Genomic DNA, 15,606 nt, shown 5'->3' on the forward strand with positions numbered 1-15,606 from the left:
TTTAGCGAGACCGGTGATTGGCGTGACGGGGCTCAGGGGGTGGGACCGAGGCCGTGAGGGGCGGGTCTCAGCGGGGCTGGGGCGGGGCTCCAGCGGGGCCGGTGATTGGAGAGACGGCAGCTCAGGGGGCGGGGACTGGGAGTCGCCGCCATGTTGGCGCCGCTGCGCAGCGCCTGCAGGTACCGGAGGGTCCGGGGGGCTGGCCCGGGTCCGGGCGCGGTGGTTGCGCCCCCCTCCAGCCTCGCTGCGCTGTCGCCTCGCCCTAGCTACTGCGCGGACCCTCCCCGCACCTCTGCTGTGTCTCCCGCGTCCTCGCTGCAGCGTCCGCGTCCCCTGAATTCTCCTGCAACGCCCTGCACCCCTCCTGCATCTCGTCTAGATTCTCCCTGCATCTTCCCGAGTCCCTCCTATAGCCTTTCCGCACCCGTGCGCTTCTGCCTTCCCCGATATCCTCCCCATATCTCTCTGCATCTTCCCTAAATTCTTCTCGCGCTACCGCAGCCCCTGTCCGGCTTTACACACTCTGTATCCCCGTTCTGCACCCCGTTCCCACCTCCTGCATCCCCATACCCAACCCTTCATCTGCCCAGCAGCACAAGGGTCTCCCAGGTCCCCTCCTGCCTTTCCCCATGAAGAGCCTGTGCCCCCTGCCCACACCCACTCCACGGGAGGGGATGTTCTCTCTGAGGACACGCAGATCTAGTCCCCAGATGCTGCTCCTGCATTTCCAGCTGTTGATTGTGCCCCCGAAGTGTGCTGGTGGGGGGCAGCCCTGGGAATGGCTTTCACCCCACCGTGGGGGGGTATGCTAAACTGGAGAACAACCTCCCACTCCAGTGAGTGAGTGGAAAGGACTCGTAGGGTTCTTGGGGGGATTGAGGTGGACTGAGCCCCAGCAGAGCTACCCGGGGCTGAGGCTGAGAATGGTTCCCTGGGCGTGGGGAGCAGTACCCTGCCCTGGGGCACAGCAGGATCTGGGCTGGTGGTGTTGATGCTATGGTCTGTCATGGCTCTGTCCAGAGGCTGAGCTTTGTTGTGGTGAGCAGGGAACCCCTGAGCCTGTTTGGTGTCACAGGCACACATTTCTAACGGGGATCGCAGCCATGGCCACGGTGGGGACACCTGGCACCCCCAGTGTCCCTCGTCACACCAACCGCCTGATTAAGGAAAAGTCCCCGTACCTCCTGCAGCATGCCCACAACCCCGTGGATTGGTAAGTGCAATGGGAAGCCCTCCCCCCACCCCCCTCTTCCTTGTGCCCCGGGGCTCAGGGACTCTTGTCTTTCCCCCCACAGGTACCCTTGGGGTCAGGAAGCCTTTGATAAAGCAAAGACAGAAAACAAGCTGATATTCCTGTCAGGTAACCAGAAACAAGGCATATTTCTTGTCCCCACGTGTTTGTCAGTAGATGATCAGATAAGATGAGCTTCATCCTGAGCTGGTGTGTGAGTAGCCATGTAGGTATGGATGACCACCAAGCAAGAGAGTACCACATGTTGGAATAGCTCTCTCTGGAAATGGGCTATATGCAGGACCAGAGTCCTTGGCCAGCCTTTAGGAGCAAGAGCTGGAGAATTCAGGAGACTTTTCTCCTCCATCTCTTGTCCAGGGAGGCAGCAGCTGTTGCCCATAGCAAGGGTCCCCATCACTGAGTGTTCTCCCCATCATGTGTTTCCTGCTCCCTGCCAAGGACCATTCCTCACCCACCTGAGCTTGTTTGCAGTTGGCTACTCCACCTGCCACTGGTGCCATGTCATGGAGGAGGAGTCCTTCAAGAGCAAGGAGATCGGGGAGATCATGAATGAGCACTTCGTATGCATCAAAGTGGATCGTGAGGAGCGGCCAGATGTGGACAAAGTGTATATGACCTTTGTGCAGGTGAGGGAGGCACAGGCAGGGCCCAGGAGGCTTTGACTGGCTCCCTCAGGGTGTTGTTCATGTTCCTCAGGCAAGCAGAACCAGTATACGGGGTGGTCTGGATGGGTCACTAGGGTGGACAGAATGACACATCTGTCTCCAAGAGGGGGCTCTTGAATATGCTGGAGGGGCACAGAGCAGGTGCCTCTTGTGTGACCTTGATGCACATGCTTTTTGTCTTTCAGGCCACCAGTGGTGGAGGTGGTTGGCCCATGAGTGTCTGGCTAACCCCAGACCTCAAGCCCTTTGCTGGGGGCACGTATTTCCCTCCTGAGGATGGAGTTCACCGTGTTGGTTTTCGGACTGTGCTGCTCCGGATCGCGGAGCAGGTGCGGGGTAGGAATGGTGTAGTGGGCAGGGCTGAACCACAGGGGGAACAGGGAAATTGGGCTGGGCTTGAAGGGGGTGACTGAGTTAGGAGATTTAATAATGAGGAAGAGTAGCCCAGAGAACAAGCCAGAGCTTTGGCTTGGTTAGGAGTGGGTTTGAGCTGATTTGGGGAGGGTGTTCGAGAACTGGAGGTGTGGTTTGGACTGGTGCAAGGCAAGAACAACTGTCTTTTTTCCCCTTGAATCTTAGTGGAAGGAGAACAAAGATGCTCTGTTGGAGAGCAGCCAGAGGATTCTTGTAGCATTGCAACACACATCAGAGATCCATGTGCAGGGCCAGGAGTCACCCCCGCAGGCCAAAGAGGTGATGGACACATGTTTCCAGCAGCTCTCCAGATCCTATGATGAGGACTATGGTGGCTTTTCCAAATCGCCCAAATTTCCCACCCCAGGTCAGTCTGATCTCAGCTGCTGAGGTGCTGTGGGACAGACAGCACAGTGGGGCAGAGCCCACTATTCAGCCTCTCGTGTTCTCCCTGTGTTTCAGTGAACTTGAATTTCCTGTTCACGTACTGGGCCCTGCACCAAACAACTCCAGAAGGTGCCCGGGCACTGCAGATGGCTCTGCACACCCTCAAGATGATGGCCCGTGGGGGCATCCATGACCACATTGGTCAGGTAGGAGTAAATCTTCGAGGGTAAGCCCCTGTCATGCCCAGAAAGTGTGGGGTAGAGATGTCTTTACATGGTCTCTGCAGGGGTTCCACCGCTACTCCACTGATCAGTACTGGCATGTCCCTCACTTTGAGAAGATGCTCTACGACCAGGGACAGCTGGCAGCTGTGTACAGCAGAGCCTTCCAGGTACAGCTCTGGCATCCCTCTGTTCATCTCCCACTCCTGCAGGCTGCAAGGGTTGGCCTGGTTTGGGGAGACAAAGCCTGTTCCCCAAAATACTCCCCATCCCATGGGCATGGAGCAGTCCAACTCTCCACTTCATCTCGTGTTGTTTATCCAGAAGTGCTGCACAAGCCCCTGACAGTGTAGCCCCAGGGCTTTGAGCATAATGGGGGAGGAAACAGCCTTTGGGCTGGTCTTTGCAGGTCAGCAGACAACGCTGCTGCCTCTGCCCTTGGTGTACCTCCAGCATTGCTCTCCACTTGCACTTTGTAGATATGCAGGATTCACTGATAGTACATTGCTGTTCAAGGTCTTACTCTGAATCAATCCCTCATTTAAAATCCTTGGACTTATACCAAAATCTTGCTGTGTCTCTTACCCTCCCCATGTAAAACTGATGTTCCCCCTCCCCCCACTCCGTGTCTCCTACAGATCTCTGGGGATGAATTCTTTGCTGATGTTGTCCGAGACATTCTGCTCTATGTCTCACGGGACCTGAGTGACCAGGTAAGCTCTTCCCTCAGCTGGAACCACTTACCCTGCCCTGGGGTGTGGCTTGGGGCTGTTTTTCCCTCCCTTCCCTTCCAGCTGAGCTCAGTCTGGAGTATACTGAGGTTCATTAGCCAGACTGCCAGCCCTGCAGTGATGGGCAGCTGGATGAAAGTGCTGTCCTGGAGCTGAAGGGTCTCTCTGTTGCACTTTTCCCAGGCAGGAGGTTTCTATAGCGCAGAAGATGCAGATTCCTACCCGACCACCACATCTGGAGAGAAAAGAGAAGGAGCCTTCTGTGTGTGGGCTGCTGAGGAGCTGCGACCTCTCCTCCCTGACCCTGTCGAGGGGGCCAAAGAGGGGACAACGTTGGGAGATGTCTTCATGCACCACTACGGAGTGGAAGAGGCTGGCAATGTGGACCCCATGAAGGTGAGGCAGGGGAAAGACTTGTCTGGTGCCAGGAGGGACCTGCATCCATAGGCATGGAGGGATGGCAGAGCGGCCCCAAAACACTGAGTCCAGCACCTCCGGAGCCCCGTGGCATTCCTAGAATGTGTCTCCCCCCTCTCCTTTCAGGACCCACATCAGGAGCTGAAGGGAAAGAACGTCCTCATTGCCCGCTGCTCCCTGGAGCTGACAGCAGCCCGGTTCGGGCTGGAGCCGGGCCGGCTGAGTGCCCTGCTGCAGGAATGCCGGCAGAGATTGTCCTCAGCCCGGGCACAGCGGCCACGCCCACACCTGGACACCAAGATGCTGGCAGCATGGAATGGTGAGAGGTGGCCCCGCTCTGGGAACACGTGCCTTGGCTGGATCCCCACCAGGGCCTGGCAGCAACAGGTCCTGCTGGGACTGGAGAGCTCCCTCAGAGGCACTGGGTAGGCTGGGATCAGGGACTGTGATCGTGGGCTGTGTGGAAGCAGCTCCTCACCTGCGAGCCTTGGGAGTGTCAGGATACTGTTCTGGCTTTATTTCCCTCCCTAGCTGCCAGCAGAGAGCAGCAAAACTCTTCCTCTGACTCAGTCCGACTCCTGTGGCTGAGCTGTGGGGAAGGGTCTGAGTTGGGTACCCAGGGCCCTGGTGGGCACAGAGCCCATCCCTACTGCTGCATGGGTGAGGGATCACAGCACTGTGTCTGTCTGTCTGGGGGTCCTGCCTCAGGCAATAACTGCAGGCTCTGTTCCCAGCAGTAAATTCCTAAGTGTTTGGGTCTGGAGCTGGCATGGGCCGTGGAGTTATCCTGCAAACTGGAGTAGTCTTGAGCCCTGTATCTGCCCACAAGTGAGGGCTCAGCTCTTCTGGCCTTACAGTACTCTGCCTGTCTCTTTGGTGACAGTGAGCGACTTCATTAGTGATTGGAGCTGAGCAGAAGAGCTGAGACCTGACCTGCTGGCATCAGGGAGGATGAGCTTCACGTTGAGCATCATTCAAAGGACTGATAATCGCCCTCTTGCCAGTTCCATGTGTACCCCCTAACCTGTCCTGCTGTCTCTGCCTCCACAGGGCTGATGATCTCAGGCTTTGCCCAGGCTGGGGCTGCCCTGGCTGAGCAGGGATATGTGAGCAGAGCTGCAGAGGCAGCTGCCTTCCTGAGGACACACCTTTTTGACCCTGACAGCGGGAGGCTGCTGCGGAGCTGCTACCGGGGCAAGGATAACTCAGTGGAGCAGAGGTGAGTATCAGAGAGTCCAAGATTTGACTGGCCACCTGCTGCCCAGACCCCCAGCAGTCTCTGTCCTCTCTTCCAGGCAGGACTGAACTGGGAGGGAGGCTGTTTGTTTTCTGTAGAGCTCCGGTGCAGTTTAGGAAGGATTAGTGTCTCCCAGGCAGTGAGGAGGAATTGAGGTCAAAACCTTTCCTGTTCCTCATCTTCCATGCTGGCAAGTGTCTTCCCCTGCCTTCCCCTCCTGTACAGAATCCTGGGGCTGAGTTGTGTGATAGCCACGGCCATTGCTTTGCTTGGTGGCATCTCCTTGGGTAGCAGAGACCAGTAAGCAGGGATTTGCTGATTTGGAGAACATTTCTAATCTGCTCAGTTTAGAGATTCTGATTTGCCTTCTCTGTCTGCCACTGCAGTGCTGTGCCCATCCAGGGCTTCCTGGAGGACTATGTCTTTGTCATCCAGGCACTCTTTGACCTGTATGAAGCCTCACTGGAGCAGGGCTGGCTGGAGTGGGCCCTTCATCTCCAGCACATGCAAGACAAGCTCTTCTGGGACCCTAAAGGCTTTGCTTATTTCTCCACTGAGGCTGGCGATCCCTCCCTGCTCCTGCGTCTGAAGGATGGTAAGCTCAGGGACCTGGCCATGTCTTCTGTGGATTGTGGTGTGGGAGGTCAGGGCTGATGGCAGATGTTGTCTTTTGCAGACCAAGATGGAGCAGAGCCCACCCCTAACTCTGTCACTGTCACAAACCTGCTCCGAGCAGCTTGTTACTCTGGTCATATGGACTGGGTGGAAAAAGCTGGGAAGATCTTGGCTGCCTTCTCAGAGAGGCTGCAGAAGATCCCCATAACCCTCCCAGAGATGGCCCGGGCCACCGCTGTCTTCCATCACACCCTCAAACAGGTATGGGCTGGGGCTCAGTGTCCCCTGCAGGACCTGCTGTTGGAAGTGGGGCTGGCAGTGGCATGGCTGCAGTCACAGCTGTTTTCTCCCTCCTGCTGCCCACCCTGGACAGGTTGTCATCTGTGGGGACCCACAAGGAGAAGACACCAAAGAGATGCTGCACTGTGTTCGCTCTGTCTTCAGCCCAAACAAGGTAGAGGTGCCCCCTGCCAGCCCTTCCCTGGTCTCTGCTGCCTGCACTGCTGGTGCTTCATCCTTTTTCCCAGTGCAGCTGTTGTACCCATCCTCTTCTGTTCTGCCTCTCTTCTGGGAAGCATCCTGTCCTTTTCATATCTATGCACAGGCAGCAGGGCCTTGGCTGAGCCCTGTGCCCCTCTCCCTGCACAGAGCATGGGCAGCCTAGTCCAGAAGTGGCTGCAGCAGAGGTTGTTATTGCTGCTGGCTGTTTACACTGCTCTCAGCCTGAGCCCAGTGCTTTCCCAGGGGGAAACCTTTCATTCTGGTGTGAATGTGTCATACCCAGTGTGGATGTGTCATGTCCTGTGCAGACCCAGTTAGTGTCTGGGTCACCTGCTGCCTGGAGACACCCTCGTATCCTTGGAAGGGATGAGGCAGTGCCTCACTCCAGTTCTGGGTACCACCAGCTGGGAGAGGCAGTTTTTATCTTTTTTTCCCATAGCTTTTTTCCCATTCAGCAGCAGTTGCAGTGTATTGGGGTTCCTGCCTGGCTCTGCTTGTCCTCATCCCAGCTTTGAGATGTATCAGTGCATCCCACAGAGGGGCTGGAGTTGTTGGCTGCATCTGGAGCTGGCAGGGAAGGGCAGCCCAACAGCTGGTGCACATCAGCTTTGGTGGGCAGTGTCCCTGCCTTGGGGATGATGGCTTGGGGCTGACCTCAGAAAAGCTGTGGAGCTGATGGGAACAGGACTGGGCTGTGAGTGAGAGGGCTGGGTGTTTGGGTTGGATTCATCCCTGGCCATTGAGTCCTGGTGCCAGGGTCTGGCACATTCAATCTCAGTATGTGGGGAGCTGAGACCCTTGGTCCCCTGAGCCCACACTGGCAGATCTGGGATCTTGAGCAAAACAAATAGTACAGCCTTGTGCTCTTCTTCCCTGCACTCTGGCTCCCTCCTGCAAAGCTGGTAACAAGCCTGGCTGGGTGGATGCTCCTTCCCCAGGGGAGGATCTTTCTCCCCCAGGCTTTTGCATTCCATGGGGAAGGGAGGAAGATGAGGGCTGGGTATTCTGGATGGATATTTCCATGGGGGAGTGAAACCATGATCATGCCAGGGCTGCTTGCAGGGGACCTATGCTATGTGAGAGGCTGCAGCTGGAGGCTGGCAGCAGGTAGGGTGGAAGTCTAGCTCTCTTTGCCCCTTGTGTGCTCCTGATGTTGCAATGATGGGATGGAGCTGAAGCTGTTCCAGCTTGGGTTTGTTTCCTGGAAGAATTGTGACAGGAGGCACGGGCTCTCCTCCAGAAGAGCACAGCCCTGTGGACACATTATCTCCCCTTTGAGTGTGCAGGAGTGGTAGGAGCATGATCTCTGGCAGTAGCAATGGCTCCTCACCTTGCAGAGATGATGGGAGGAATGGGGGAGAATCCTGCTTCTCAGAGGGTTGCAGGGTACCTTTGGGAGCAGCCCACTGCCTCTCAGCAGCTGAACCTCTTTCCATGCTGTGTCACACAGACATGAGCATGCTCCTGTTCCCACCTGCCTCCATCCCCCTCCAGCTGCTCCTCAGATCTTCCCTGCCTTGGGAAGCTCCCCTAAGCTGAGCAGCCCTGGGTCACCTGCTCCAGGGACACGGGTGATTTGGGAATTGCCTTTGCCAAGGAGCTGGGGGAAGATCCCTGTGTCCCCTGCGCCCCCACTCCCTTTGTGCCTGCAGGGTACTTGGGGGCCAGGCTTGCATGCAGGAACACAATTAATTAGGTCGTTCCAGTAATTAATTCCTTACAAACCTCATCCTGAAATTCTTGCTGTAATGAGATGCTGATGATAAAGTTACATTGAGGTTGTGATTTTAAATGGACCCTGGGTCTGGACTAGCCCTTTGCTGCAGGCAGCTCTGTGGTGATGCAAGTAGGGGTGATGTTCCTGTGTGTGGCCTGGTGCTGGGAGCAGGGAGGGTTGGATCCCTGCTCTGGGGCTGGGTCCCAGCTCCTGGTATAGATCCCTGCCCTGTTAATGGTCTTTAGGGTAATTATGAAGGATCCCATTATCTCCTCGGCTGCAGAGTGCTTGCCTGCCACTCGACTTCACCCTGGCCCCGTGAGAGGACCTTGGGGAGCTTGTGAGAAAAATGAATAATGAATTTCAGATTGGACATGAATTGGTAATTAATCACTCCTGGAATTAATTCCAGACAAAGGTGAAGGGGGAGGAGACTGGGGGGAGAGCAGGAGGCAGGCAGGGAGACAGGCTGAGCCAGAGCTGGGTCAAGCAGATGTGGGGTGATGGGAGGTAGGACAGGACTGGAGCAGCCCCTATCCAGGGCAGGGACTTGGGGATGTGGTACCTCCCTGAGGACACAAGGGTGTGGGAAGCCCCTGCCAGGCACGAGCGAGGCTGTGTGGTTGTCTGTGAATGTTAGTGCTGGGTCTTCTCCTGGCCCTCCTGTAGAGGATGCTGTCTGCCAGATGAGAGGTGCCGTGGTGGGAGATGTGTGTGCTCTGAGAGGCAGCATTTGGTGTCAGCATCCCTTGGTGGCATTGGTGTGAGTAGCAGGGACATGTTGTGAATGTGTCCATGCTCAGCAGACACATGCAGGGCTGGGATTGGGGCGGGCAAGGGAGAGCTGTGTGCTCCAGCAGCAGGATGTTCCCTCTGTGCCTTGGGAAGGAACAGCCTTTTGCTCACCCTTTGCTTGTGTGTAGGCATGAGGCTCGCTGCCAGCTCCTGGCCTTTCTCCTGATTAGCCTGCATGCCCTAAGGCTTTAACAAACATTTTCCCTTTCAGAAAAGCTAATTATCCTGACAGCCCAGTTGTCACCTCTGGCTGATGCGCTGTGTCAGCCAGGGAAGGCCCTGACCCACTGCTCATTGCTTGCCCGACTTTTTCTGGGAAGCATGGGGAGGGCAGGAGAAACTGGGCTGCAGGTGGGAGGGGGCAATGCTGCAGCTGTTTCTGGGGTTGTTCCTCGGCTGGGCAGATGTCCCCAAGGAGCTGGCTAGGCTGGGATGTGCTGATCCCTGTGCTTCATCCTGGCTGCCAAGTGTCTGGTGTGGTTAAGGGAGGCAAAGCTACTACATCTCCATCCTGTTTCTTCTTGCACTGGCGTTATAGGAATGTTGTGACCACTGAGGGCTGGAGGGCTGGAGCCGGTCCCTTCAGCTCCCCATGCCCTCCCCATTTTGGGAGAGTGTGTGGGGGGACTCTGGCAGCCCTCAGCATGTCAGTGGGGCAGGAAGGACCAGCTGGCTGGGGCTGGCTGTTCTCTCTGGCTCTCACAGATCCTTCTCTGGGCAGGTGCTGATGGTCGCAGATGGAGACAGCGCTGGGTTCCTCTACCACCAGCTCCCTTTCCTTGCATCCCTGGAGAGGAAGGATGGCAAAGCCACTGCCTACATCTGCAGCAACTTCACCTGCTCCCTGCCTGTCACCTCTGTCCAGGAGCTGCGTGGGATGCTCAGCCCGTGAGCCCCTCAGTCCTGCTGCCTGCAGGAAGGCACAAGGGCGACAGACTGGCATGGGGACATGGGAGAACCCCATTGTAGAGCCACCCTGAGCACCATCCCAGAGGGTTCCTAGCAGTGCAGTGGGGCTGTGCCCTTCCTCACCTGCAGCAGGTTGGGTTCTGCTTGTACTGTTCCTCCAGCAGTGTCCCAGCACAACTGACTGTGGTCCTGGGTGGTGGTTTTGGTATGGCCAGGAGACACCCATGGAGGACTATCTCTTGCCTTTGTATGAATGCTTGCTTCTCACCTCTTCTTGCTGAGGAAAAGGAAAACAAATTAAATACAAATCCCAGTGTAATGGAGAAATCAGATGGGAAAACTGCTAAGGTTCCTATAGCAACCCAGGGTAAACACTGTCAAAAGCACCTGGATGACTTGGGAGTCAAATGCTCTTAAAAGTGTTACTGGCTACAACAGCTGTGGTATTTTTCTGTTAGGGAGGAGATTGTAACATACATTAACGATATATAGTGCATGAAAAACCCTGCTGATTACAACTGATGTTAAGTTTATTTTCCCTTTCCTTCCCTCCTTGTCCTCCCTGCTTCCAAATGGGTGAGTACCAGGTTTTCAGCATCCCTCTGACACCCTGGGTTCCCCCAGCATGGCACTTCACACCCCAGCTGGCTGGATGCCATTATCTGGCAGCATAATAGCACTGCCCACTGGTTTTCTAGTGGGTTGTGCCAGGATTTGGGGGTAACTAGCTAGGAGAAATGCCTTTGAAGTCAAATTGGAATTTTGCACTTCATCTGAGTGCTTTCTGTACTTGTGGAGGAGGAGGGGTTTTGTTTTCGCTCCTCTCTTTAAAAGCTTGAAGTGTTTCTGGAAATCCAGCTGAAAATTGCTGGTTTGGCAGATGTCTGCCTGCCTTCTTCTCTGTTTTTCGTTTGTTTGGTGTTTTTGTTTTTTTTTTTTTTCTTTGTTTTTATTTTTTTTTCTTTGTTGTTGTTTTTATTTTTTTTCTTTGTTGTTGTTTTTATTTTTTTTAAACTTGGCATCTCTGTTGTGGGGATTGATTTGACATCCATCCTCAGAGGTGCACAGAGTGAGTTGGTTTGTGTCTGCTGGGAGAGCATCCTTGGAGAGCAGGGCTGGAGCTGAGCGTCTCTTGGGAAATCCACACAAATGCCACAATGGCAGCTGTGCCCAAGGTGGCACAGGGCTGCAGTGCATGCTGAGCTAGTTTTGGTGCTCACCAGCCCCTCCTGGCACAGACACAAAGTGCTTTCCTCCCCTACTTTGTTGCTAGTTGGAGTCTCTGTGAGCAGCCCCCAGGCAGAGCTGTGCTGTGAACCTTTGTCGGGACGAATTTGCTTCGCCTATCAGTAAAACAAAACAAAAAAAGAATGAGAAGGTCTTTGTGATTAATAACTGTTGCTGTGGCACCTCTGTCCTCCTGGGTGCCTTTGCCTTGCTGCTGTCCCTGGGTGCTGGTGGCCACATCCTGTGCTTCCCATGCTCTGCCTGTCCCTGGAGCCACTCCTGGGCTTTATGGCCTTGGTAGGGGTGGCTTTGCTTGAGTCCTGCTGCAACTCCCCTTCTGGAGCCCTTGGTACCCTTTGGCCAGGCTCCGTGCTGGGGCACGCAGGGGTTCTGCTCTTCATTGGTGACTACAGTGGTTAATCCCTCCCAGTGGTGCTTCCTGTCCTTTCCTGTCATCCTTTTCCTGTCACCAACCTTCCAATTTCGTGGCAAGTGCTCTTTTGCTGCAGAGGTTGTTTACCAGGCAGTTACCAGGAGACAGGGCTGGTGGGTGCTGCCCAGCCTGCCCAGGCTCTCAGGAGGATGATTGAGTGGGATCTCCAGGCTCAGGAGTCCTGTGCCACTTCACAGTGTCTATTTTCCTGATCCCTTCCCACATTCCCTTTGGTGGCAGATGCGGGGGCATTCCCCACCAGTGCAGAGGCTCAGGGTGGCTGGAGGCAGCATCCTGCACTCCCCCTGCTCCTCTCCAGCTGCAGACCTGTCAAAAAAGCTCTCCAAAAACACATCAGATAATTGATGTGCTGCTTTTTCCCCACAGACACTTGGGTTTGCCATCAGGCTGCTGCAGATGGCACAGGGGGACTTCTTCCTGCCCAGGGCTCTGGGCTCACCTGGGAGCTCCAGCAGCCAGGGGTGGGGAGAAACAAGTTTTCCCTTGGCATGCTTTTAATATAAACACCTGCTTTAACATTTACTACTTACACTGGGGGATGTGCAGGGTACCCTATGCTCAGAACAGCAAGGCAGATGGGAGGCCTGACACCCACCATGCCCCTTTGGGGGGCTCTGGGACTCATGGGGTGAGGGGGAGGCAGTGTAAGCAGCCACCCTTGCTGTGCTAATGAGGCTTTCCCTCTAATTAATATTCCCTGGAAAACCCAGCACTGGTTCTGGATCTCTCAGCTTTTATCTCCTGTGGCACTGATGTGACATCAATGTGAGACAGGTTTTGAAAGCTGTTTGTTGTGGGGGATGTTACATCTGTGGGAGAGGGGGGAAGCAGAAGAGTGTCCCAAGCCTGGATCCTGCTCCAGTGTCAATAACCCCAACCAAAGCAGGTGTGGGGGTGCAATTTTGGCATGCCAGCCTTTGAGAAGGTACATTGAGCAAAATAATGAGGTTTCTTAACCTGGGCACATGGTTAATTCACACATGAGCACCCATGTCTGGCATGCCTGAGCACCCCATTGTCCCACACTTGGGTGGCCAAATAGTCAGCACCTGAGCACTGATCTGCTTATGCCTCAGTGGATGATTAGCTCCTGCCTGAGGGTTATTTTGGGCAGGAACAGGCAGGTTTTGTTAGCTGGGGGCTGCTGCAGGAGGGCGTTTGGAAGTGCTGATTAGTGGCTGCTCTGAAAGTGATGGAAAGGCTCCATAATGCCCCAAAATACTAGGGGAACCTATGACAGGCAAGTGCAGGGGGGGGGGCAGGAGATGTGGGGCTGCTATGAAGAGTCCCTCCTAAGCCAATCCTGTGCTGCTGAGCCCAGTTACTCCAATATTCACCCAGAGGAAATTGGCAGCCGTGGTGAGTTCCAGCCTCCTCTCCTGGGTAATTTGGGGTGCTTGCTGGGGTTCCCTTGAAGCAGAATGTGGGTGGGGGTACATGTTGGGTTGCACCAACCCTCCTCTGGCATCCCATGGAGCATCTGCAGGCAGTGGAGAGGGCTGGGGGCTCAGCAGCTCCTGCTACCCCTCCCTGCCCCAGCATTTGCCTTGTACAGATGTCCACGCCATCCAGCTCCAAATAATTCCAATATTCCTGACAAGTGAATTTGCAGCTGAGGCTGGCTGACACTTGCTCAAAACGTGCTTCTTTCTTTCTAAATTGACCTTCCATGCAGATTGGTGCCAGGGACCAAGGGCACACAGCCAGGCTGTGCTGTGGGGACTCTGGGGGGGTGTCCCCTATCGCTCAGCTGCTGCCTGAGTTTCTATTCTGGCCATTTCTATCCAAACCCTACAGCATCTCTGTGTGGCCCGGGAGCATGTGCCCTGCCTGGCCACTCCCAGAGCCCCTGTGTGCTCCAGAGCTGTGCACAGGAACTCAGCTCTCCCCAGGCTAGCTGCCTTTGCCAGGTGCACTGGCCAGGGTATTTTGGGGACCGTCATCTCCATGTGATGCTCAGCTTCTCTGGACAGGCTCTGCACCCACAGGCCAATGCTTAGAGCCAGTTTATCACTTGGAAGTCTCCCATTTCTGCCTGGCAGCTGCAGGAGTCCCTTGTTTCTCAAGGGACTGCCAGCCTTGGCCACAGCTGGGAAGGCAGCGAGGGGTGGGGAGGGATGGCTGAAGGCCCTAGGGCACAGCAGGAAGCCTGGGGCACCAATGGACACTTGGTCCATGCAAGCCAAGGCAGGGGTGCACGTGGCAATTAATCCTCCTTTAGTATAGTTTTGGTATTTACTGAATGCGGTAACGGTTGCATTAAATCAAAATTAAATGTTTATTTTGGAGGCTTTACAGAAGAGCAGAGGAGGATGTCCAGGAAGGAAGGTGCAGGTTTGTGGGTGCCTGGGTGGGAGGGGAGTTTTGGGGGTGTACAGAGGAATCAGAACTGCAGTGGAGGGACGGCCTTGCCGTCAGCATGGGGATATCCCCAGGTGCAGTGCCAGGCTGTCAGTCCAGGTGAGATGACAGTGACATCTCCTTTGTGAGCTGCTAAATTAGAGGTGAGAGATGCAGAGGGCTCCCAGGGAGCCTGGGCTGCTAATCAAAGGGGAACAGGCTCTGCTTTCCACCTGGGGTTTTATCCAAGACTCCAGGAGGGCTGAGGCTGCTCCTCTCCCCATGGCTGGAATTTGGCATTAACTCCTTGTGTCCTGCAGCCTGTCAGGAGCAGGCAGCACTATTTCATGCTATCAGCTGAGACTAAAACCCACATCAGGAATCCTGAGGCTTGGGGAAATCTGGAGCTGGGAGGCAATACCCAGGTTTCAGGGCTAAATCTCCTTCTGGAATAGCAGCTCCTAGCCATAGGAGCCAGGTTTCTGGCTGCAGCATGGGTATCTTGAGGCAACTTGCTTGCTGGCTTGTTTGGGGTTTTTATCCACGGAGGAGAAACCTGAATGTCCCTGTGTGACCCAGCCCTTTCCTCCCCGTCCCTGACACCCATGAATCTGGGACAGGCAGAGCTGGGCTTGCTTGCAATTATCCATGGATTAACGGCAGCTAATTTAGTTTGAGTCCCAGAAGCTAAAGTGGATCGATACGGGATGAGGAGTATAAAGAAGGAATCAATAGGTGTTCAGAAATGCAGAAATGAGGCTGCACATCCCTGTGGGATGAGGATTTGGGGCTGGGAGGGAGCACTGGGGCCATGGCAGTGGGTGGCAGGCGATCCCTGGGGCCATGCACAGCAGAACTGCGACTCAGCACAGGCTTCCACGGGTTCGTGCAGCTCAGCAGCCCGGAGGCTGCCGTGACAGCAGAGCTGCGGCTCTGCGGGATAGGGGCTCTTCTGAGGACATCACAGCCTCCGGGAAACCGGTTTGATGTTCAACCACCATTCGGATACGGGCTGGCTCGGGCCACCTGCAAGGTGTGCACCAGCCAGGCATCCTCACAGCGGGATGGGAGCTGGGCATGGCACTTGGCCTCTGGGCTTTCTGTGCTCCCGTGGCCCCCAGGGAGGGTTTGCTCTGTGTCCCTCGTGTTTCCTCCTGGCCTGGCAGCAGGGCACGAGGCAGGGTCCTTTTTCATAGCTGACAGCCTGTGAATATTTATAGCAGCCTATTAAAAATGGCCACTTCATCCCAAATTACTTATGGTGCCCTGGATAGAGGCAGGGTGCTGGGTGCAGGGCCATTGGTGTCACCTCTGACTCCATGGCCAGGGGGGATGGGATGGAGGATGGGATATGGGATGGGATGGAGCAAGGGGTCCCTGTGCCTCTGGGGCTGCATGAGCAGCTCTCAGGTTTTGCCTCTGGACCAGGCCCTGCTCCCTCTCATCCCTCCTGGGAGCCTGCTCAGGGTGCCAACAGCACCCAGATTTCCACACCTCTTAGCTCCTCTTCCTCACATCTTGTACTTTAAAACTCGTGTTTTAGTGGCTGTGGGTGATGTTTCCATCAGCTGCTGAGGGCTGTGGGACCTGCTACCCCCACCACATGCTGGGGATGTGGCACTTCTGGGATGCAGCCAGAACAGGTGTGCTTATCTCCCAGAAAAGAAAGGAAATCCATGTTTTGGTGACCAAATAGAAATTAAAAGGGGAAAAGATGGAGATAA

General features: G+C 55.3%; 1 protein-coding gene across 4 annotated transcripts; it reads left to right on the forward strand.

The window, feature by feature from the left end:
- Positions 1-138: 138 nt before the first annotated feature.
- On the forward strand, positions 139-10,191 carry SPATA20 (spermatogenesis associated 20). 4 transcript variants are annotated; one of them, XM_062506451.1, is made up of 16 exons: positions 139-179; positions 1,047-1,213; positions 1,296-1,360; positions 1,724-1,878; positions 2,103-2,246; positions 2,497-2,698; positions 2,794-2,924; positions 3,005-3,109; positions 3,578-3,652; positions 3,854-4,066; positions 4,214-4,406; positions 5,138-5,306; positions 5,711-5,919; positions 6,001-6,200; positions 6,313-6,393; positions 9,674-10,191. In XM_062506451.1, exons 2-16 carry the CDS (start codon positions 1,104-1,106, stop codon positions 9,842-9,844), a joined length of 2,223 nt encoding a protein of 740 aa, XP_062362435.1. In that variant the 5' UTR covers positions 139-179; positions 1,047-1,103; the 3' UTR covers positions 9,845-10,191. The 4 variants fall into 4 exon arrangements, with proteins under 4 accessions (XP_062362435.1, XP_062362434.1, XP_062362437.1 ...); XM_062506450.1 differs by having other exon boundaries at positions 145-179; positions 1,076-1,213; XM_062506453.1 differs by having other exon boundaries at positions 148-179; positions 1,021-1,213.
- The last annotated feature ends 5,415 nt before the right edge of the window (positions 10,192-15,606 follow it).

This window comes from Cinclus cinclus, chromosome 20 (assembly GCF_963662255.1).
Source record: "Cinclus cinclus chromosome 20, bCinCin1.1, whole genome shotgun sequence".
Lineage (NCBI taxonomy): Eukaryota > Metazoa > Chordata > Aves > Passeriformes > Cinclidae > Cinclus > Cinclus cinclus.